This window comes from Molossus molossus, unplaced genomic scaffold (assembly GCF_014108415.1).
Source record: "Molossus molossus isolate mMolMol1 unplaced genomic scaffold, mMolMol1.p scaffold_m16_p_6, whole genome shotgun sequence".
NCBI classification, from domain to species: domain Eukaryota; kingdom Metazoa; phylum Chordata; class Mammalia; order Chiroptera; family Molossidae; genus Molossus; species Molossus molossus.
This window is the reverse complement of record NW_023425399.1, coordinates 42235201-42258887: the sequence shown is the minus strand read 5'-3', so window position 1 is coordinate 42258887 and position 23687 is coordinate 42235201. Positions and strand designations below refer to the sequence as shown.

The 23687-nt window shown below is 37.4% G+C and overlaps 1 protein-coding gene across 1 annotated transcript in view; it reads left to right on the top strand.

The window, feature by feature from the left end:
- The window catches only part of DZANK1 (double zinc ribbon and ankyrin repeat domains 1), a 115089-nt gene that overhangs the window by 50363 nt on the left and 41039 nt on the right, over positions 1-23687 (top strand). The window contains exons 7-12 of the mRNA XM_036245926.1: positions 794-908; positions 3842-3955; positions 7360-7452; positions 17516-17638; positions 18903-19067; positions 20319-20526. Of these exons, the coding sequence (XP_036101819.1) occupies positions 794-908; positions 3842-3955; positions 7360-7452; positions 17516-17638; positions 18903-19067; positions 20319-20526 (818 nt within the window). The remainder of the gene's footprint in view (positions 1-793; positions 909-3841; positions 3956-7359; positions 7453-17515; positions 17639-18902; positions 19068-20318; positions 20527-23687) is intronic.

The window sequence follows — 23687 nt, the reverse complement described above, 5'->3', positions numbered from 1 at the left end:
TTATTTTCTTTCTTGCCTAATTGCTTTGTATAGAACTTTCAATACTATGTTGAATAGAAACAGTGAATGTAGGTATCCGTGTCTTTTTACTGATCTTAGAGGAAAAGCTTTCAGTCTTTCACCACTGTGGGTTTTTTTTTGTATGTATGTGGTCTTTAGCATGTTGAGGATGTTTTCTTTTGTTCCTAGTTCATTCACTGCTTTTAATCATAAAAAAATGCTGAATTTTATCAATGCTTTCACCTTGGCTGATACTCAGAACCCAGGTAGGTGGGTGAGGGCTAAATGATGGGATTCATCTGCTTGGGAAACTGGGACAGATGTTGCTGGGGCAGGGCCTTGGAACTCTAACCAGATGAATGAAGACAAAGGCAGAGCTTGACTGACAGTGACTCTCTAGAGAATTACACAGACTGGGCTCAATGCTCAGGTAGAAAAGTACAATGTAGACGTTCCTAGAATTCCTTAGGTTTATCCTCATAAATCCAATCCAAATCCAGTGTGATAAGACAAGTCAGAGTCCCACTAAGAAGTGGGCTCAAGGTTGCTAATAGCTTCAGCTGCATTCAGGAAGTGAGATGGCCTACCAGTGAAGGGCAACAGTAGTTCCAGCTTGAGGCCACATTGTAATAAAGTGACTAGAGAACTTGTTCCATAGCTATTGAGAGTGTTTTGCTTTTTGTTTTGTTTTTTATTTTATTTTTAAAAATGCTTGAATACTTTTAGATTTTCACCTGACTTCTTAATATTAACTCATTAGAACATGGCCAATCAGGAACCTCTTCTGTTGTAGGTGTGCCCAGTGCCTTGCTCCACGCCCATCTGATCCCTTTGTTCGCTTCTGTCAAGAATGTGGCTTTCCTGTCCCACCCATATTTGGTTGTCTCCCACCCCCAGAAGGAGGTCAGGTGAGTAGCATGGTCCTTAAAATCTTCTTTCATTGGTTAATCTGATTTTTATTTGTAGCAGTAGCATAGTAGTTGGCATACACAAACCACAAACATAAATACTGGTTGAAAATATTACTGGCAGATTAATTTCTTACTATCTGACTCCTTAGGAATGAAAAAACTTGCTTGCTTGCAATCCTATTGTTTTTTCATTTTTATTTAATTAATTTATTTTTGTTTCAGATATTTCTTCTTTTTCCTGCATTGATACCCTCCTCTCATTCCCACCCACTGCTCCCAGCATTGTTGTCTATGTCCATTGGTTATGCTTATATGCATAAATTCTTTGGTTTATTAACCCCCCCTTCCCCACCCTCTCCTCTGAAGTTTGTCATTCTGATTCCTACTTCTATGTCTCTGGGTCTATTTTGTTCATCACCTTATTTTGTTCATTATATTCCACAAATAAGTGAGATCATGTGATACTTGTCTTTCTCTTACTGGCTTACAATGCTATTTTTGTGTGTGTGTGTTTGGCCTTGTAGAAGCACAGGCTCAGAAACTGAGAGTGAAATCTTATTGTTTCAATGACGTATGCATGGTTAAATATAAATTTCCTATTTATGTGATATTTCTGTTTATAACCTGGATACAATAAGGAGATATATTCTAGGAATAAATGAGATATATTAATTACAAGTATATATAGTCATAAGATATATCATTCTGTCCAAATATGCTGTTTATATAGACTATAGATAGATCAGTATATCTGAATTAATAAGTTTTAGCCAAGTATAGATAATAATTGATATTATCCTACCACTAAATTTGTAGTTAGAAAACATACCTGACTTACTAAAAATCAATATCTTCACCAAAACATATTCATCTTTTATGTACTTGATACTTTGGGGTTTGGGGGGGAAATAAAAGAACCTGTGAAATGACCATGAATGTGAAAAGTAACTATTTAAGAAAGGTAGTCACTAAGAAAAATTGGCTAATTTAGTGAGTTCAAAGTCCAGAGTTTTAAAATTGAGTAATGAAACGGAACTAGCAAGCAAAATAGAGACAGACTAACAGAACAGGCAGACAGCTCTGGTTGGGAGGGTGTTGGGGAGAGGTGAAGGGATTGATCAGAAGAGAAAAACAAAGATAAAGAATTCATGGACAGGGACAAAGGTGTGGTAATTGAAGTGGGGAGGGGAGTGGGCAGAGGTGGGAAAAAGTATGGGAGGAGAAATGATGATAGGAAAAAAATAAAATCAAGGAAAAAAACTAATAAAATAAAATTGAGTTATGGCTTCAAGCAAGGGGTCAGATGATGTTAAATGGACATGTTGTAGAAGTTAATTTAATTTACTTCTATGATATGTTTTGTACTCCTTGAAGAAGATAATACAACAAATAAAATACGAATAGTCCTATTGGTTTGAATTAGTTCTTTTAAAATAATTTCTTTTTGAGAATTTTTATTTTCAGACCATTGTTATCATACTTAAAACATTTTTTTACAAACATGTTTTTCTTTAGTTCTTTGAACATTTTTAATAATATCTGTTTCAAAGCCTGCCTGCTAACCCAACATCTGGGGATACTCATAGACAATTTCTGTTAGCAATTTTTTTCCTTGAGTATGGGTCACATTTTCTTGTTATTAGCATGTCTCATTGATCTTTTAAAATTTTTGGACACTTTAGGTAATATATTGTAATAATTCTGGATTTGGACTTTTTCTCCTAGTGGTGGTTTGTTTTTTGCTTCCATTAAATCTTTCATGTTTGTCTTTCCTGCAATTTCCAACTACAGATGTATCAGGGTTTTTTTGTTTTTGTTTTTGTCCTTGTTTTTTTATTTTTAAGCCTGGGATCACCCCTGGGTGTGCATAATTTAGTGTTAAACTGAAAATTGGCCAGAAATTGTGCTCAGATATCTTGATCCAATAAGGCTTCCACTCTCTGCTGATGGATCTATGTGTGGGCTAGGTAGAATATTCAAGCTTCAGGCTCTTTTCAAATCTGCCCCAGCTTTTACTTTATGCTGAGCTCTACTGTATCTCTATGTACTGCTAGGGATGTGTGGGTGGCTTAGACCCACTCTGGTTTAGGCTGCTCATGCACATAGCATCCAGTCAACTAAAAGTATGTAGAGAACTGACTGGAGTGATATGTCTGCAGGCCAAGGAAAGCTTGAGGCTACCAGAAGCTAGGAGAAAGGCATGGAACGGTACTTTCCCTAGAGCTTCAAAGAGAGCTGTAGCCTCACCAACACCTTGACTTGTCCCCTATAGTTGACTGACTTCCTGAAACTCCCTGTTAAGTTCCTCGCTACTTGCTGGTCCATTGATTGCCCTAAACAGTACCACAATTTCAAAATAGTAGAGATACTGACCCTCCCTCTTTGCTTGCCACTGAGATTGTAACCTTACAAGTGCTCCAAATCAAGTGAGCCCTGTTCATCAGTAGTTACAAAGCTTTTGGTTTTCACATCCTGCCCTGCCCTGCCCTGCCCTGCCCTGCCCTGCCCTGCCCTGGTGGATAGAGCTATCATGCTGATAAAGCTGGAAGGGAATGAGAGTGTCCCCAAGTAAAAACTGCAAAGACTTGTAGTGTTCTTATTTGAAGGTCAGTACTTTTCAGTTGTCTATCTTTGGTTGATGTTCTGAATCTGAAATGGTTGTTTTTTGACAGTTTTACTGACTTTATAATTGCTTTTTTGGAAAGAGTATTTGTCAACTTCCTCACTCTATTGTGCTGGAAGATATTTTTTCTTTTTTTACATGTATGTTTTCTACAATAAACGTAGTTTTACTCTTAATATAAAAAAATAAGAATAAAGGTAATTATTAAATTTTTTTTTTACAAAAGCAAATTAAACCTTACATACTAAGATCTACTTATACCTTCAGTTTTTGCATCCCAAGACAAACTGGACCTCTTTTTTTACAGATAGGCTTGTGTACAGAATGTGAAAGCATGGTGCCCATGAACACTCCTGTCTGTGTGGTGTGTGAGGCTCCTCTTGCTCTACAGCTGCAACCACAGGCCAGCCTCCGCTTGAAGGTAATGAAATGTGATTTTGTAAATTCATGAATAAGTATATATAGAAAGTAATGTTTGAACAATTAATTGTCTTTCCTCAGCTGTTGGAATTGGCTAACAATTGATAAGCCAATATCTGTGACAAAATCCACTCTAATTTTTGGAAAGGCAGGCTATCCAAAAGTTTAATTTATCAATGGGATCTATAACATTAAGAGGAACACATATCCAGCAACCATTTATGATAAAATCTCTCAGCAAAGTGGTAGTAGAGGGAGCATACCTCAACATAATAAAGGCCATATATGACAGACCCACAACCAACATCATACCCAATGGGCAAAAACTAAAAGCATTTCCCTTAAGATTGGGTACAAGCCAGAGATGTCTGTTTTCACCACTTTTATTCAACATAGTGCTCGAAGTTCTAGCCACAGCAATCAGACAAGAAGAAGAAATAAAAGGCATCCAAATTGGAAAGGAAGAAGTAAAACTTTCATTAGTTGCAGATGACATGATACTGTATATACAGAATCCCAAAGATTCCACCAAAAAACTACTAGAATGGAAAAATGAATTCAGTAAAATAGCAGGATACAAAATAAATATCTAGAAATCAATTGGATTTTTATATACCAATAATGAACTATCAAAAGGGGGAACTAAGAAAATAATTCCATTCACAATTGTTTCAAAAAGAATTAAAATATCTAGTAATAAATTTAACCAAGGATACAAAAGACCTGTACTCGGAAAATTATGACACCAAAAAAAGAAATTGAAGAAGATACAAATAAGTAGAAGCATTAACTGTGTTCATGGATAGGAAGAATTAACATAATTAAAATGTCAATACTACTGAAAGCAATCTATAGATTCAGTGCAATGCCTACCAAGATACCAATGGCATATTTTACAGAACTAGAACAAATATTCCAAATATTTATATGGAATCACAAAAGACCCTGAATAGCAACAGTGATCTTGATAAAAAACACAGTTAGAGGAATCACACCATCTGGTATCAAACTATACTACAGAGCCATAGTAAACAAAACAGTACTAGCATAAAAACAGACATATAGCTCAATGGAACAGAGTAGAGAGCCCAAAAATAAACCCACACCTTTATAGTCAATTGATATTTTACAAAGGAGGCAAAAACATACAATGGGGTAAAGAAAATCTATTCAATAAATGGTGTTGGGAATATTGGGCATATATGTGCAAAAACAATAACAACAACAACAAAAACTAGACCAATTTCTTAAACCATATGTAAGAATTAACTCAAAGTGAATTAAAGACTTAAATGTAAATCGTGAAACCATAAAAATCCTAGAAGAAAGCAGACAGTAAAATCTCAGACATTTCTCATAGTATTTTTTTCTGATACATATGAATGGGAGAATATATTTGCCAATACATCTGATAAGGGGTTAATTTCCAAAATCTATAAAGAACTTACTCAACCCAATATCAAGAAGATAAACAATCCAATTAAAAATGGGTAAAGGACCTGAATAGGCACTTCTCCAAAGGGACATACAATTGGCCAATGGACATATGAAAAAATGTTTAACATCACTAATCTCAGAGAGATGCAAATTAAAGCCACAATGAGGTATCACCTCCCACCTGTCAGAAAGGCTATCATCAATAAATCAACAAATGAGAAGTGTTGGTAAGAATGTGGAGAAAAGGGAAACCTCGTGCACTTTTGGTGGGAATGCTGATTGGTGCAGCCACTGTGGAAAGCAGTATGGAGTTTCCTCAAAAAATTAAAAATAGAACTGCCTCATGATCCAGCAATTCTACTTCTGGGAATTTATTGGAAGAAACTCAAAACACTAATTCAAAAGAATATATGCACTCCTGTGTTCATTGCAGCATTATTTACAATAGCCAAATCTGGAAACAGACCAAATTTCCATCAGTAGATGAATGGATAAAAAAGCTGTACATATCAGATAAGGGGTTAATTTCCAATATATATAGAGTGCTCATACAACTCAACAAAACGAAGACAAAGAACCCAATTTAAAAATGGGCAGAGGAGCTGAATAGACACCTTTCCAAACAGGACATACAATTGGCCAAGAGACATATGAAGAAATGCTCAACATCACTAATCATCAGAGAGAAGCAAATTAAAACAACAATGAGGTATCACCTCACACCTGTCAGAATGGCCGCCATCAACAAATCATCAAACAACAAGTGTTGGCGAGGGTGTGGAGAAAAGGGGACTCTAATACACTGCTGGTGGGAATGCAGACTGGTACAGCCGCTGTGGAAAACAATATGGTGTTACCTCAAAAAATTAAAAATTGAACTTCCATTTGACCCAGTGATCCCACTTCTAGGAATATACCCTAAGAAGCCTGAAACACCAATCAGGAAGAATATATGTACCCCCATGTTCATAGCAGCACTATTTACAATAGCTAAGATCTGGAAACAGCCCAAGTGTCCATCAGTAGACGAATGGATAAAAAAGCTGTGGTACATATACACAATGGAGTACTATGCAGCGGTAAGAAAGAAAGATCTCTTATCCTTTGAGGGACATGGAGGGACCTGGAAAGTATTATCCTAAGTGAAAGAAGCCAAGCAGAAAAAGACAAATACCACATGATCTCACTTATATACGGAATGTAATGAACATAACAGTCTGAGGAATACAGTAGACCCAGAAACATGGAAGTAGGGCACAGACTGACATCCCTCAGAAGAGGGGGTGGGGGGGGGGTGGGAAGAGATAAACCACAGAACTTATATGCATGTATGCATGACCAATGGACATGGACAACTAAGCCGGGGACAGGGCGGGGGTGGGGTGGGGAGGGGGGTGCCAATGGGGTAAAAAAGGTAAAATATCTGTAATAAAAAAATAAATTCAAAAAAAGAAAAAAATATGTTCTTTTAAGATAAAAAAAAAAAAAGCTGTACATTTACACGATGAAATACTACTTGGCCATAAAAAGAAGGAAAATCTTATCCTTGGCAACAGCATGAATGGACCTGGACAGTGCTGTGCTAAGGAAAATAAACCAGCCAGAGAATTTGAGTACCATATGATCTCACTCATATGTGGAATCTAATGAACAAATGAACTAACAAGCAAAATAGTGACAGACTCATAGAGAGCATGCTGACAGCTGTCGGGGTGGTGAAGGGACTGAGAAAAAAAGAGTAAAAAAACTAGGGAAAAAAAAAAGACGAAAACATAGATATGTGTTTCCTGAACATGGATTTAGTGGACAAATTACACTACAGCTAACTTTGACACTTTTTACTTAATATATTTAAACTTGAACATTGAAATTAATGTTGACTTTTAATCTTGTTCTTAACATGACTTCATGCTTTTGTTTGCTTTCTTTGCTCAGAGGAACATGAATTTCTTATTTTCTGTTTTCAAGGAGAAAGTAATCTGTCGCACCTGTGGCACAGGGAATCCTGCTCACCTGAAATACTGTGTCACCTGTGAGAGGACCCTGCCTTCATCACAAGAGGTAGGTTGATAGCACGTTCTAAATGTTCAAATGTTCAGTCTTAATGATAATAAATAAATATAATCTACAGAGCAGGGAGGAAGTGGGAGGAGGGAGAGAGAACAACAACATAAAAAGCCTCTCATGGTAAACTGAAAGCAACTTTTCTAAATTTGGAGAGAACTCAATATATTCACCAATACAAAATCTTCATGGGGATTCAATAAAATCTATGATTTTGTACAATTTGTTTAGTAACTTTGCATGAAAGGCTGGTAGCAGCCATTGGGGTAATAGACCCATTCATTTACAGTCAGGTATATCTTTATTAACTGTACCATACTATTTTTTGAAATTGAGAACACTATGGGCAGCCATTTCTGGGTTTCCTACTAGCCTATTTCGAGCGATTAAGGCAAAGGAATTAGGAATATATGCAATTTAAGTAGAGTGAATGGATTCAGATTAGATGATCTGTTTTATGTTTATAAAATGTTTCTGATGAAGAGGAGGCTTTACAAATTACTTTCAGGTGATTCTTACCCGGACCTAACAATACCAAAATGAAGTAGGCATTTCCTAGCCAACGTAGAAGAAAAAAACTTTCTTCCTTGGGGCCATTATATAATATTTGACACTAGGGGATTCGTTTTCATCTCGGAGAGATTCCTTGGGAAACTGGACAAATGGGTGATGATGATGATTACTGTGGTCAACATTGTTAATATCAAATGGGGGTGTGTTGGTTTTTGACATTGCTAAACAAAGCACCACAAACTGAGTGGCTTAAAACAACAAAAATTTATCATGTCACATTTTTGGAGAACAGAAGTCCAAAATCAAGGTATTGGCAATGCCACACTATCTGTGAAGCTCTGGGGAAGGTCCTGTTTCATGCCTCTCTCCTAGCTTCTGGTAGCCTCAAGCTTCCCTTGGCCTGTAGACATTTTACTTCAGTCACATGGTCACCTTCTGTCTGTGTGTCTTCACATTGTCTTCCCACTGTATGTCTGTCACTGTGTCCAGATTTCTCTTTTTTATAAAATCACCAGTCATGTTGAATTAAGGCCCACCATAATGACCTCATTTGAACTTGATTACCTCTATAAAGATCCCGTTTTCAAATAAGGTCACATTCTGATGTGCTGGGGGTTAGGACTCCAACATATTCTTTGGAGGAGACACTGGTAACTTCATAACTGGGGAGCTGAACAAGATATCTTTTAAGATTGTGTCTAATCCTTGACAATCTAAAATTAATTGATAGTTTTTAATTTTATTTATTTATTTATTTATTTTTGTTACAGATGTTTCTCCTTTTTTACCCCATTGACACCCCCCTCCCACCCCATCCCCTGCTTTGTTGTTCATGTCCATTGGTTATGCGTTCATGTATATAAGTTATGTGATTTATCTCTTTTCTCCCCCTACCACTGAGGGTTGTCAGTCTGTACCCTACTTCCACATCTCTGGGTCTACCCTATTCCTCAGACTGTTATGTTCATTATATTCCACATAAAAGTGAGATCATGTGGTATTTGTCTTTTTCTGCTTGGCTTATTTTGCTTAGGATAATACTTTCCAGGTCCCTCCATGTTGTCTCAAAGGATAAGAGGTCTTTCTTTCTTACAGCTGTATAGTACTCCATTGTGTATATGTGCCCCAGCTTTTTTATCCATTTGTCTTATGATGGACACTTAGGCAGTTTCCAGATCTTAACTATTGTAAATAGTGCTGCTATGAACATAGGGGTACATATATTCTTTCTGATTGGTGTTTCAGGTTTTTTAGGGTATATTCCTAGAAGTGGGATCACTGGGTCAAATGGGAGTTCAATTTTTAATTTTTGAGGTAACACCATATTGTTTTCCATAGTGGCTGCACCAGTCTGCATTTCTACCTGCAGTGTACTAGAGTCTCCTTTTCTCCACACCCTCGCCAACACTTGCTTGATGATTTGTTGATGGCAGCCATTCTGACAGGTGTGAGGTGTTATCTCATTGTTGTTTAAAGTTAATTGATTTGAAGGAACTCTTTTCTTCCAGTCTTTATTGAGGTATAATTTATATCCACTAAAACTCACCTATTTTTTAAAATATGTTTTTATTGAATTTTTTTTTAATTTAGGGAAAGAGATAAAACATCCATCAAATGGCTGCCTCTTGCACACCTCCTGCATGCCCCCTACTGGGAATCCAGCCCAAAACCCAGGCATGTGCCCTGACCCGGAATTGAACCCAGACCTCTCAGTCCATGGGATGATGCTCAATCCATTGAGCCACACTGGCTGGGCAAACTCACCTATTTTAATTATACAGGTTAATAAATGTCAATAATTATATGTAATCATTTAAATTACCACCACAATGAAGATGCACAACAGTTTTATTACCCTTGAAAGATTTTTCATGTCCCTTTGCAGTTGAGCTCCTCCTCTGATCACTGACACCAGAAAATGCTGATCTCTTTTCATACTATGGTTTTACCTTTTACAGAAGTATGTAGATTTTGTGTTTGATTTCCTTCACCTAGAACAATGTTTTTGCTGTTTATTTATGTTGTATGTATTAATTATATTGATCATTGAGTACTATTCCATAGAATGGATATAATACCAATAATTAATCTATTCACCAGTTAATGAGCACTTGTGTCTTTCTAGTTTCGGGCTATTATAAATAAAGCTGCTGTGAACATTCATGCACAAAACTTTGTGTGGACATAGTTTTCATTTATCTTGGGTAAATTCCTAGGAGTAGGGTTTCTGGATACTATCTAAATTCATGTTTAATTTCATAAGATATTGCCACATTTTTTCCCAAAATGGCCACACTATTTTGTATTTCTACCAGCAATATACAAAGGTCCCAGTTTCTCTACATCCTCACCAACACTTGTATTATCAGGTATTTTATTTATGATAGTCCCTTTTCACTATTTTAATGTTTGTGGGATCTGTAGTGCCGTCCCTACTCTTTTATTCCTGATATTTGTCATTTGTGTTCTCTCTCCACCTTACTGTTTTTTCTTTCAATTTCTCTCTCTCTCCAGCTAGAGATTTATAAATTTTAAATGTTTTTTTAATTTATTTATTTATTTTTATTTTTTTAAAAAATCTTTATTGTTGGATGTAAAATGTGTTACAGATGTTCCACATTTTCCCCCCATTGACCCCCTCCTCCCCACTCCCGCCCCCCTCCCGCCTTTTCCCACACTATTGTCTGTGTCCATTGGTTATGCATATAAGTTCTTTGGTTTATTTGTTTTGGAGCTCCCGTATTTGGTGTGTATATGTTTACCAGGGTTATATCCTCTTGTTGGATTGCTCCTTTTAATATTATGTAGTGACCTTCTCTGTCTCCTATTATGCCCCTTGTTTTGAAGTCTATCTTGTAAGATATAAGTATTGCTACGCCCACTTTTTTTTATTTCCATTTACTTGGAAAAATTTTTTCCATCCCTTCACTTTTATCCTGTGTGAGTCCTTTGTTGTGAGGTGGGTCTCTTGTAGACAGCATATATATGGGTCATGTTTTTTTTATCTTATCAGCTACCTTATGTCTTTTGATTGGAGCATTTAAGCCATTTATATTTAAGGTAATTATTGAGTTGCCATTCAATTTTATGCCTGTGTCCACCCATCTCTCTCTCTCTCTGTTTCTTCTTCCTCTTACAACAGTCCCTTCAGCATTTCTTGGAGTGCTGGTTTGGTGGTGGTAAATTCCTTTAGCTTTTTAAATTTATTTATTTTTTATTTTTATTCATTAAGCTCTTTATTTGTCCTTCAATTTTGAATGAAAGCCTTGCTGGATAGAGTAGTCTTGGATTCACACCCTTGCTTTGCATTACTTTGTACACTTCATACCACTCTCTTCTGGTCTGCATCGTTTCTATTGAGAAATCAGTTGACAGTCTAATGGGAGCTCCCTTGTAGGTAACTTTCTGTCTCTCTCTTGCTTCCTTTAAGATTCTTTCTTTGTCTTTAATGTTTGCCATTTTTATTATGATGTTTCTAGCTGTGGGTCTTCTGGGGTTCATCTTGCTTGGGACTCTCTGTGTTTCTTGGACTTGCGTGACTTTTTCCTTCACCAGTTTAGAGAAGTTTTCTGTCATTATTTCTTCAAACAGGTTCTCTATTCCTTTCTCTGATTCTTCTCCTTCCAGTATCCCTATAATGCGAATGTTATTAAATTTTTTTCTTTTTTGTTATCCTCACCCGAGGACATTTTTCCACTTTTTGTTCAGATAGAGTGGGGGAGAGAGAGAGAGAGAAACATCGATGTGAAATGGACATATCAAGTGGTTGCCACCCAGACAATCCAACCAGGGCTGGGGACAAACTGAAACCAAGGTATGTATGTGCCCTTAGTGGGAACTGAACCTGGATCTCTCTGGATCATAGGCCGACACTCTAACCGCTGAGCTTAACTGGCCAGGGTTGTTGTTACATTTTGTATGGTCATACAGCTCCCTTAAAACTTCCTCTTGCTTTTTAAATTTTTTTTTTTCATTTGCTGCTCCATTTGAGTATTTTTCCTCTACCTTGTCTTTTAAGTCACTGATTTGGTCTTCAGCTTTTCAGCTTCTTCTAATCTGCTATTAAACCCTTACAAGGTATTTTTCCTAACAGCTATATCATACTTTATTTCTTCTTGATTTTTATGCATAACTTCTACCTCTTATTTTAAGCCGAAGTAGTTCCCAGTGAGCTCCTTATAATTCTTACTAAGTTGCTTGTAGTTCTCACCAAATTGTTTGAGCACCCTTAAAATCATTGCTTTGAATTCTTTATCTGACAAGTTGCTGTCTTCGGTTTCCTGTAGTTCCTTTTCTGGCGATTCCTCTCTTTCTTTCCTTTGGGTGTTGTTTCTTTGTCTCCCCCTTTTATCCATCTGGTAGCTCTAGACCCACTGAGGGATGTTTGGATGTGTATGCAGCCCACTGTATATCAAATATGGCTACTGTGCCTCCCAGACTGTTTTGTTGCATGTCGCCTCTTGTCTTCTGTGGATCCTGGAGGATTAACTACTGGTGGCCGGAATTGGTGTGTCCTGATAGGTGCTGCTGCTGGATCACATGGGCCCCTCTGGAGCTGAGTTCCCCAGTTGGTCGCTGTGCCACCTGTCACTGTATAGCTCTGGCCCTGTTGGAGCCGCACTCCCTGCCTGTACTGTGGGCAGCTGGTTTGCAGAGTCCCTTTGGAGACCTGACTCCACACCTATCTTGTGGGTATCTGGGTCACACAGGCCTTTCTGGTGTCCCATCACCCCGCAGGTCCCGCAGGCAGCTGGGTTGCTCAGTTCTTTTGGGGACGAGGCTCCATGCTTGTCTTGTGGAAAGTTGGGGGGGTCTCACACTTTGAACATCCCACTCTGAGCTGCTCTCCTGTCCCCCACAGAACTTCACCCAGCAGTGTTATTCAGGACTTCACAGGACTGAACCAAATAGTCTCCTATTGGTGGTAGTGTTTGCAGCCTGCAGGAGGAGGGTACAAGCCCTACCTGTCCTTGGGACTGCCAGGTAGGGCTCACAGGGAGCTCAGATCAGCCTTACCACAATGCAGTCATAGAGCCTAGCTCTCACCCATTTGTCTCCTCAACAGAAGCCTCCCCAGAGGATTCATTCCAAAAATTCCAGCTTTGTGTATCACTTTTGCCCTCGAGCCACCAGACCAAGCTGAAGGGGTCCCTCTTGATTTCTTTATGAACAGTGTAATTGTTTAAAGCAGAAATCACAAAATTCTCATATTGTTTATAATGTATATAAAGGATGGAAGTAAAAGAATATCAATCAATTGAAAGATTTTTGCATTTTAACTAATGTGATACAGTAATAACTAATTAGAATAAAAAATTAAAGATGTTTTCCCTGGCTGGCATGCCTATGCACTGAGGGGTCATGGGTTTGCTCCTTGGTCAAGGGCATGTACTTGGTGTTGCAGGCTCAATTCCTGGCCCAGGTAAGGGTACATGCTAGAGGCAACCAATCGATATTTCTCTTTTACATCAATGTGTGTGTGTCTCTCTCGAAAAAAAAATCAATGGAAAAAAATACCCTTGGGTGTGTATTAGGAACAACAAAACAATTAAAGATATTTATTTTGATCACTCCTCCAAAGAGGACATACAGATGGCCAGTAGACATATGGAAAAATGTTCTAGCTCTCTAATTATCAGAGAGCTGCAAATTAAAATTACAATGAGGTATCACCTCATACTTGTCAGAGTGGTTGCTATCAATAAATCCACAAACAACAAGTGCTGGTGAGTTTGTGGAGAAAAGGGAGCCCTAGTACATTATTGGTGAGAATACCGATTGGTATAGCCACTTTGGAAAACAGTTTGGAGTTACGTCAAAAAACTGAAAATGGAACTGCCTTTTGACCCAGTGATCCCATTTCTGGGAATATATCCTAAGAATCTCAAAACATCAATCAGAAAGAATATATGCAACCTTATGTTCATAGCAGAATTATTTACAATAGCCAAGATCTGGAAACAGTCCAAGTGCCCATTAGTAGATGAGTGGATAAAATAGCTGTGGTACCAGAACTTAAAAGCATGTATGCATAACCGATGGACACAGACAACAAAACCGGGTACGGGGCGCGGGGGATGGGGAGGAGGGTGTCAATGGGGAAAAAAAGGAGAAACATTTATAACAAAAATAAATTAATAAAAAAAAACAAAAACGTATAACCAAAAAAAAAAACACAAAAAAATTGTTACAATGAGGCAGAAGAGGTATGCTACTGACTTCTAGTGGGTAGAGGCAAGGGCACTGTTAACGTTCTGCAAGGTACCATGAAGAATTACCCAACCCCAAATCTTAATGTTGTCATGGTTAAGAAACCCTGCTTTAGTAACTATAAAATCAAGGTGCCTTCAGTCATACCACAGACACTTCCTGCTGACCTTTAGGCAAATTGCTTTAACTCTCACAGCCTCTTTTTGATTTGTCAAAATGATGGGGGTAATAAGAGTACATACCTTATACAATAGTTGTGAAGATTGAACAAGAAGGTCTGTGTTAAACTCCTAATATGGTGCCTATGTTGCAAATATTAATTGAGCATAATGTCTTGGGTCCATTTCTGGGTTCTCTGTTCTGTTCCACTGGTCTATATGCCTGTTCTTGTGTCAGTACCAGGCTGTTTTGATTACAGTAGCTTTGTAGTATAATCTAATATCTGGTATTGTGATTCCACCTACTTTGTCCTTCTTTTTCAAGATTGCTGTGACCAACTTTACATTTATAATGCTAGAACACAATTTAAAATTCCTCAAGATACTAAAAATCCAAGAAATCTGTTTTAGGGGTGGGGCAGAGAGAGAGGAACAGAAAGTTTTGTCTCTGTTCATATATCTCATCTTTAGCTGACCTGCATTGAGTGTTCTGTGAATGTATTATTCATGGGTCAGTAAGAGATGTGAGTACCAAAGAATTTGGGGATCTCTTCTCTGTCGTTTTTCTTTCTGGGAGTTCCCTATCACTTCAGTAGCCAAATATTACCTCTCTTGAGTCTTTTAATCTCCTAGCCAGAAATACTTTCCCCACATTTTTACATGTACTATGTGAACTGCTTTAGCCCAGGCTAAAAGGAAACTAACTTTGTATAACCCCCTTCCTCCTATGTGTACTTGCTACAAGAGTCTATCTGCTTCTGTTTACTGTCCAGTACAGACATGTATTATGAGTAGATTTTAGAGTTGTTTTTTGTGTGGAGTCATTGGGAATGGTCTTACTCTATCATAACCAGAAGGAAATTTGTAGTTTTTTTTTCAAAGATGATTTCATAATACATGTTTGATTTTTTCCCCCCCCAGAACTGGTACTAATAACATGCTAATGTGCCAGCAGATTTAGTAAGAAAACCCATCTATTCTCAAATCAAATCAGATGCAATTTTAGGGTAGTGTTTTGTTAACTATTTGTTTATCTCTCTAATTTAACGTCTTCAGACTTTATGTTACTCTTCCATCATGAAATTTCCAAGGCACCAAAGAGAAAAATAGTGAGATTGTAAAAGCATAAAAAAGAAAAACATAAAAAAGGTATTTTGGAATTCTTGAGATGATATTTCAAATAGATTTAAGTAAAATGCCAAGCAAAAAATTTATTTTCTCAGGCATTTTGGACTTTTTACATAAATAGTAAAATATATTGACTTGTCAGCAATGTAGTTGTTCTTGGGTCTCACCTGTAAACAAAATTGTTTCAGGAACAATTACAAAATAGAATTTGTTTTCAAATTTTTATTTCTATCTGAATGGTATATCAGAGTTTAGATGTTACAATGAGTTTAGAAGTGTCACTAAAGTAATGGTATATGTTCAATCTGATAGCTTTATATCTTTTCTTTGTTTAGCAGCATTAATTTGAATGGATTAAGATTACTTTTTATTTTAAGTAATGTTATATTTTTAAAAATTTACTTGCCCTGGCCGATGTAGCTCAGTTGGTTGAGCATGGTCCTATGCACCAAATGGGTCACCAATTTGATTCGTGGTTAGGGCATATTCCCAGGGGGCATGCATCAGGAGGCAGCCGATATTTCTCTCTCACATTGGTGTTTCTCTCTCTTTCCCTCCCTTCCTGCTACTCTATCTGAAGATTAGTGGTAAAATATCCTCGGGTAAGGATTAAAAAAAATTCACTTGAGTATTAGATACATTTAAGTGAAAGATCTGAAGGCTTTATATTTAGAAACCCATGTCAGCAAGTTTTATCAAAACCCCATTTTAACAATAGGATAAAGTTAAGTCTGAAGCAAAGGGTTTCTCTCTTGATTTATCCCTAGGCATCTCCCTCTACTTCACTGAAATGGGCTGAGGGTAAGTGTACACAAAGACAGATCTTCTTTCTCGGTCTCTGTAGATGTTAGAGGTTGATGTGGCCTCTGTCTGTTTTAGGATAACAGAACAGTCCCTGAAGTAAAACAGGATAGAGCTGGGCTAATAACGTAAACTAAAATGTTGATGTTTGAGGAAAAATTGTCCTTAGAAAACATTTTCCCTAGTGTGCACATATTTAGTAGTATACGTGGAATATGTGACCATACACATATTTAGTCATGGCCTGGATTCAGATCTTGGGTCTTACTCAGTCTGTTCCTCAGTTTCCCTCTCTATAAAACAAAGAAGATTATGGCACCCACCTCACAGGTCTGTTGTGCAAATTGATATAAGGGTATAGGGGCATTGCTCAGAACAGTGCCTGCACATAGTAGGTAATCATGTAGCAATGATGAATAATATCATCCCTATTTTTTTAATGAGAAAATCTTTTACTAGGCAATACCAGTCAGTAGGAGAAGCAAAGATTCTAATACAGGTCTGCCTAACAAAGTCAAAAATTCTCACCAAACCTATCTCCCTCCCCCAAAAGTAATGCTTTTCATGTGTCAGGAGTAGAAAATAAATTCACATTTCCAGATGGAAACCAGAACCCCAGAAGATAAACCTCAATGTTGATACCTTGGGTAGCTAAGCTCTCTTACACTCTTTCTTTGTTAATATTGGTAGAGTAAATCAATAGTAGGCTTGCTACCTTTGGTATTAAAGATACTGAAGACTATTAAGTTGTGTGATGCACCAATTTCATTGACTTTCTGTGAAGGAATGCATGCTCTTTGTACTTATTTATTTATTCATTATTATTATTGTTAATTCTCATCTGAGGATATCTTTCCATTGATCCTTTAGAGTGGAAGGGTGGAAGGAGAGAGAGAGAGAGAGAGAGAGAGAGAGAGAGAAACACCGATGTGAGAGAGACACATCAATTGGTCACCTCCTTCACAACCCCTAGCAGGGCCAGGGATCAAACCTGTGATACAATATGTTCCCTTGACCAGGAATCGAACCCAAGACTCCGGTCCCCAGACTGACGCTCTAATTCCTGAGCCAAACTGGCCAGGGATGTACAAATGTATTAGTTGAAGAAGCTTATGATAGTTTTCCTCTTTGGGGCAGAAATACCTTATTTCTAGGTCTTGTGTTGTTTGGGACTTTTTTCTTTTTTGCACTGGGAGGGAGACTCGAGAATATAATATTGATCTGCCTGTCAATGCCATTGTGTTCACCAGTCCATGTACAGTGGAGATAAAGCCCCTCCTGCGCCCACTCTGAAAGGGGAGATCATTTCCTGTCCCAAATGTGGTCGCCGGAATCGCCGGGGTGCTTGCTTCTGTGATTGGTGTGGAGCCACGGTGGGTATTTTAAAACTGAGCTTCTTTGAGCAGAGCACCTCACCACCACCCCTAGAAATAGCCAGGCTCCCATCTTTCACAGCCTTGCAGATATCACGTCTTGGTATTTGGGTCCTGCCACTTATTTTCCTAAGAATCTGGAGACAGAGATCAATTCCCTTAAATTAAGACTGGTCTTTTCATTGCTATTTTAATTTGCATTTCTTTTTTCTTTTTTTTCTTTTTGGTACATGCCCTTAGTGGAAACCAAACCTGGGACTCTCTGATCAGCAGGCCGATGCTCCAACCGCTGAGCCAAACCGGCCAGGGCATAATTTGCATTTCTTTGAGGTTAAACTTTTTCACTTATTTGTTGACTGTTGATATTTTTTTAAATGAATTAATTGTCTAATTACCTTCTTAATAAAACACTAAAAATTATTTCTGTTTCATGTAAATAATACAAAAGATTTAGTGTGAAAGGTTAGTCTTTCTTCTTATCCCAGTCCCACAGCTCCTCTCCCTAGAAGCAGTCATTGTTACCCAGTTTTTAAGCTGTTCTCTCAGCCATTCAATGCATTAATAAGTAAGCTGGTAGTTTAATATGAAATTGATCTAATTCTTTGCACCTAGTAATATATAATATATTTTCTTTTTTTTTCAGTGGCTTCATAATATTCCACTCTCTGTATGTACCATGATATATATATATATATATATATATATATATATATATATATATATTTAGGCCATATTTCCTCTTGCTGGATATTTAGGTTGTTTCTAGTTATTTTCTCTAAAGTCACAATTCTTTTTTTTTTTTGTTTTTGTTTTTGTTTTTTATCCTCACCCGAGGACATTTTTGCAATTTTTGTACAGATAGAGTGGGAGGGAGAGAGAGAGAGAGAGAAACATCGACGTGAAAGGGACACATCGAGTGGCTGCCACCCACACGACCGACCAGGGCCGGGGACAAACTGCAACCGAAGTACATGCCCTTAGCGGGAACTGAACCCGGGTCTCTCCAGACCGCAGGCCAGTGCTCTAACCGCTGAGCCAAACCAGCCAGGGCTAAAGTCACAATTCTTTATGGAATGGTTTTGAATACACTTCTTTGTGTACTTGTCCATCTGTAGGGTAAAGTACATATTTATTCTAGAAGGTAGAATTGCAGGGTTGGAGAGTATGGGCATGTACTATATTGAAGACTGGTATGGGAATAATTTATATGGAAAAATTATGACTCTTATGTTCATGAAAATATAAAAATATTTCTGTCCTCTAGCCTGGCATTTCTACCTGCTACTCTGTTTGCCCTAAATGTGGGGCCAGCAATCCCCCATCTGCCCGATTCTGTGGCTCCTGTGGTATTTACCTGAAGTCTTTGGCAAAACTTAGTGTGGACAACAGCCTGGCTGTAGCTGCTGGAGAACCTGGCTCTGTTGCTGAGGTGAGGCCTCCATTGTGGTAAGAACTGCTGCCTGGGAAGAGATTGTAACTGAAGTTGTGTACTCTACTTTTTGAATCAACCCAGAGAAAGGGAACCAAAACATTTATACCTTTCACATAATTTTTCAACTAGGTGTGGAATTAATTTGGGTTTTAAACACTCAAGTGATTTTTTTCAGAAATCAAATATGTATGCACTTATCTGTAATAGGTTGAAGCCTAATTGCATTTGCAAAGCAATAGATAGATACAATTCACTTAGAAGTGGATTTAAAATACATGAGATAGAAAGTACTTCTCTTGAATTTCTTATGTAGCACACCAAGAACTTTCCCCAAGGCTCTTGTATATTTGAGAAAAATTAGATCAGGTACATAAAATTGCTTTTTCCATTTATAACAACTGGATATAGTTTGAGGAAAATCTCACAAGGTTATTTTTAGAAGGACTTAAACACCAGCTTTGTATTAGCCTTTTATGAATTTCTCTAAGCTACATAAATACTTCAGGTCTTTTTTTATCTCTTCATTAGAAGAATTGATAATTATTGCAGAGAATGCACATGCACTCAGTAACTTTGTGTTCATTTTTAGAAAATTCATAATCTTCTTAATCCAAATCAGGTCATACATCCTGAGACTGCCAGTAGTCTACATGGCACCTTGGTGCAAATGTGTTCTTTCCTCAAGACACTTGAATACCATCTGTTGGAAACTGACTATAATGTACTAATTTTGTTAGAAAGACATTTTCTATCCACCAGAAAAATTGTCCTAATAAGTATGCAAATATATTATGTCCACTATGTGAATAGTACCCCTTTAGATGCAGTGCACAACCTACATAACTTTACATGGTGGTTCTCTTAGGTCCTCAGGTCCAGAGGCAGGGGAATGTTTTTCAGAAAATGTTGGTACCCAGTAGCTGGGTGTTCATGGATAGTAAAGGCTATGTCTTACTGGATTGTCGGGGGCTGAGAGGATAGATATCTTCTAGGCCTTAGGCAGGACAGGGAACATCATTTGATTTGCTGAATTTGACATAGTAAATGGCGAAGGAGATGGAGCTGGGAGTTGCTGGGAAAGGCAGAAGCAAGGAAGATGAGGCAAGGGCTAGAAACCCATTTGTAGTTCAAAATACAGGTTATTTTTTTAAGATACTTTTACTTTGAGACTATACTTGTTTTCTATGAATAATATGAAGGATTAATTAAATTTTATTCTAATATTTTATGTTTCTGCCTTTCTTGTAGCCCCGATCTGCCTGGAAGTCCCTAAATGTCCCTTTACCCAAACCTGATTTTGAGACTAAAAAGGATGTAGGTACACAGACTGCTGGCCTGTTCTACCCATCTGGCAACCTACTAGCAAAAAGGGAACTAGAAATGGCTTCTCATAAGCAGAGGCAGGAGAAAATGAGTGACCACAAACCTGTCCTCACAGCCATCAGTCCAGGAAGAGGTGAGAAGAAAGATATGCTTTCTTGTTAGGAGGGAACTCACTCTTTCTTTGAAAGAACATTTCAATTTTTCTTCTTTTAGATTTATTTTTATATAAGAAATAAGTTCCTTTATTTTTTTTCTCGTAATATTCATTTGAATGAATACTAGCTCTTCCTTTAACTTTTAGTACTGTGATGTTTTGATTTACAGCCCCCTAGACTAGATTGTAAATTAAATAGCATGCATGGATTTCTACTATTATGGCAGAAATGTTAATCTGTTTTTATTGCTGCTTGCTATTTCTCTCTTTTTTTTATTTTTTATCCTCACCCGAGGACATTTTTGCATTTATCTTCAGGTAGAGTGGTAGGGATGGAGGAAGGGAGAAAGAGAGAGTAATAAACATTGATGTGAGAGAGACACATCAACTCTTTGCCACCCACACAACCCCAACTGGGGACAGAGACAAACTGCAACCAAGGCATGTGCTCTTAGTGTACCAAACCTGGGTCTCTTTGGTCCGCGGACCAACGCTCTAACTGCTGAGCCAAATTGGCCAGGGCTGTCTCTTTATTTTATTCTGGTAAAATTCACATAACAATTCACCATTTTAACCATTTTAAAGTGTACAATTTAGCAACCTTTAGTACATTAGCAATACTATACATTCATCAGCACTCTTTATACCCAGAACATTTTCACCATGCCAGAGTAAACCCTGTTCTCTTTAGGCAGTCACTCCCCACATCTCCTCTCCCAGGTGCTTGGCAACTATGGGTCTACTTTCTGTGTTTATGGATTTACCTGTTCTGGACATTTTGTATAAATGGAAGCATAATATATGGTCTTTTGTTACTGGCTTCTTTCATCTAGTATAATTTTTTCAAGGTTCATTTGTATTTTAGCATGCTTTAGGTTTTCATTCTTTTTTATAGCTGAATAATATTTATTATAAGGATTTATGATACTTTGTAGCTTCATTTAACAGCTAATAGACATTTGAGCTTTGTTCACCTTTTGGTTATTATGAATAATACTGCTGTGAACATTTACGTATAAATTTTTCTGTGGACATATTCTCATTTCTCTTAGGTATATACATAGAAGCACAATTGCTGGGTCAAATGATAACATTATGTTTAACATTTTGAGGCACTTCCAGACTATTTTCCAAAGTGGCTGCAGTATTTTACATTCTTACCAGCACTGTTAAGAGGTTTGCCAACTTTACCAACACTTATATCTTTTCACTGTCACCATCCTAGTAGGTGTGAAGTGGTTTTAATTAGTATTTCCCTGATGACTAATGATACTGAGTGTCTTTCATGTGCTTCTTGGCCATTTGTATATTTTCTCTTTTGAAAATTTTTGCTTTTTTTTAAAAAATTTTTTTTTTCTTTATCCTCACCTGAGGACATTTTTCCATTTTTTGTTCAGATAGAGTGGGAGGGAGAGAGAGGAAGAGAGAGAGAGAGAAAGAAACATCGATGTGAAAGGGACACATCAAGTGGTTGCCACTCACACCACCAACCAGGGCCGGGGACAAACTGCAACTGAGGTACGCGCCCTTAGTGGGAACCGAACCCGGGCCTCTCTGGACCACAGGCCAATACTCTAACTGCTGAGCCAAACTGTAAAATTTTGCTTTCTTTATTGATTTTAGACAGAGAGGAAGGGAGAGGGAGAGAGAGATAGAAACATCGATGAGAGAGAACATTGATTGGCCCCCTCCTGCCTGTCCCCTACTTAGGATTGGACTCACAACCTGGGCATGTGCCCCAACCAGGAATCAAACCAGCGACCTCCTGGTACCTGGGTCAACACTTAACCACGGAGCCACACTGGCCGGGCCCAATTGTATATTTTCTCTGGAGAAAATACTCAGATCCTTTGTCCATTTTTAAATTTGGTTGTTTGTCTTTTGTAATTGAGATGTTTGAGAGTTCTTTATATGTTCTGGATACTAGACTTATAAGATATAAAATTTGCAAGTATTTCTACCATTCTATAGGTTGGCTTTTAACTTTTTAACTTTTGATGGTGTCCTATGAAGCACAAATTTTTAAATGTTCAGTCAAACTTTTATCTATTTTTTCTTTTGTTGCTTGTGTTTTTGGTGTCATATCTAAGGCTCCATGGCCAAATCCTGGTCACAGATACTCACTTCTATCTTTTCTTCTAAGATTTTTATAGTTTTACATTTAGGTTAGGTCCATTTTGAGTTAATTTTTGTATATGATGTACAACTACATTGTTTTGCATGCAATTATTCAGTTGTCCCAGTACCATTTATTGAAGAAATTATTATTTCCCGTCGAATGGTCTCAGTACCCTTGTAAAAAATCAGTTGACTGTAGATATATGGATTTATTTCTGGACTTTAATTTTATTGCACTGATCAGTATGTCTGTCCTTATGCCAGAGCCATGGTGTTTTGATTACTGTTGCTTTGTAGCAGGTTTTGAAATCGAGAAGTGTGGGTCCTCCAACTTTATTCCTTTTTTTCAAGATTGATTTGGCTATTCTGGGTCCTTGAGTGTCCATGTGAATTTTAGGATTAGCTAGTCAATTTCTACAAAGAAGCCAGCTGAGATTCTGAAAGGGATTGGGCTGAATTTGTAGATTACTTTGGGGAGTATTGCCATCTTAACAATACAATTGATTGTTGAACAACACAGGTTTAAACTGTATAGGTCACTTCCACGTGAATTTTTTTCCGCAACAAATATACCCTCCATGTCCCCAGTTTTGCATGCATGGATTTAACCAACCATAGATTGAAAATAGTATCTTCCGTCTATGGTTGGGAAGCTGCATATGTGAAAGGCCAGCTTAAGTTATACAAGTGTTTTTTGACTGCATGAGGATCAGCTCTCCTATCCCCATGTTCTTCAAGAGTCACCTGTATTAAGTCTTTTGATCCATGAATATTAGATTCCTAAGTATGTTATTGTTTTTTATGTTATTGTCAATAGAAACATGTTTCCAATTTTATTTTTGAATTATTCATTGCAAGTGTATTTTTGTATATATTATATTTTACAACTTTGCTGAACTTTTTAATTAGTTGTAATAATCCTTTAATAGATTTCCTAGCATCTTCTATATACAAATTATGTCATCTGTAAATATGGTTTTACTTCTTACTTTACTATCTGGAAGACTTTTATTTCATTTTCT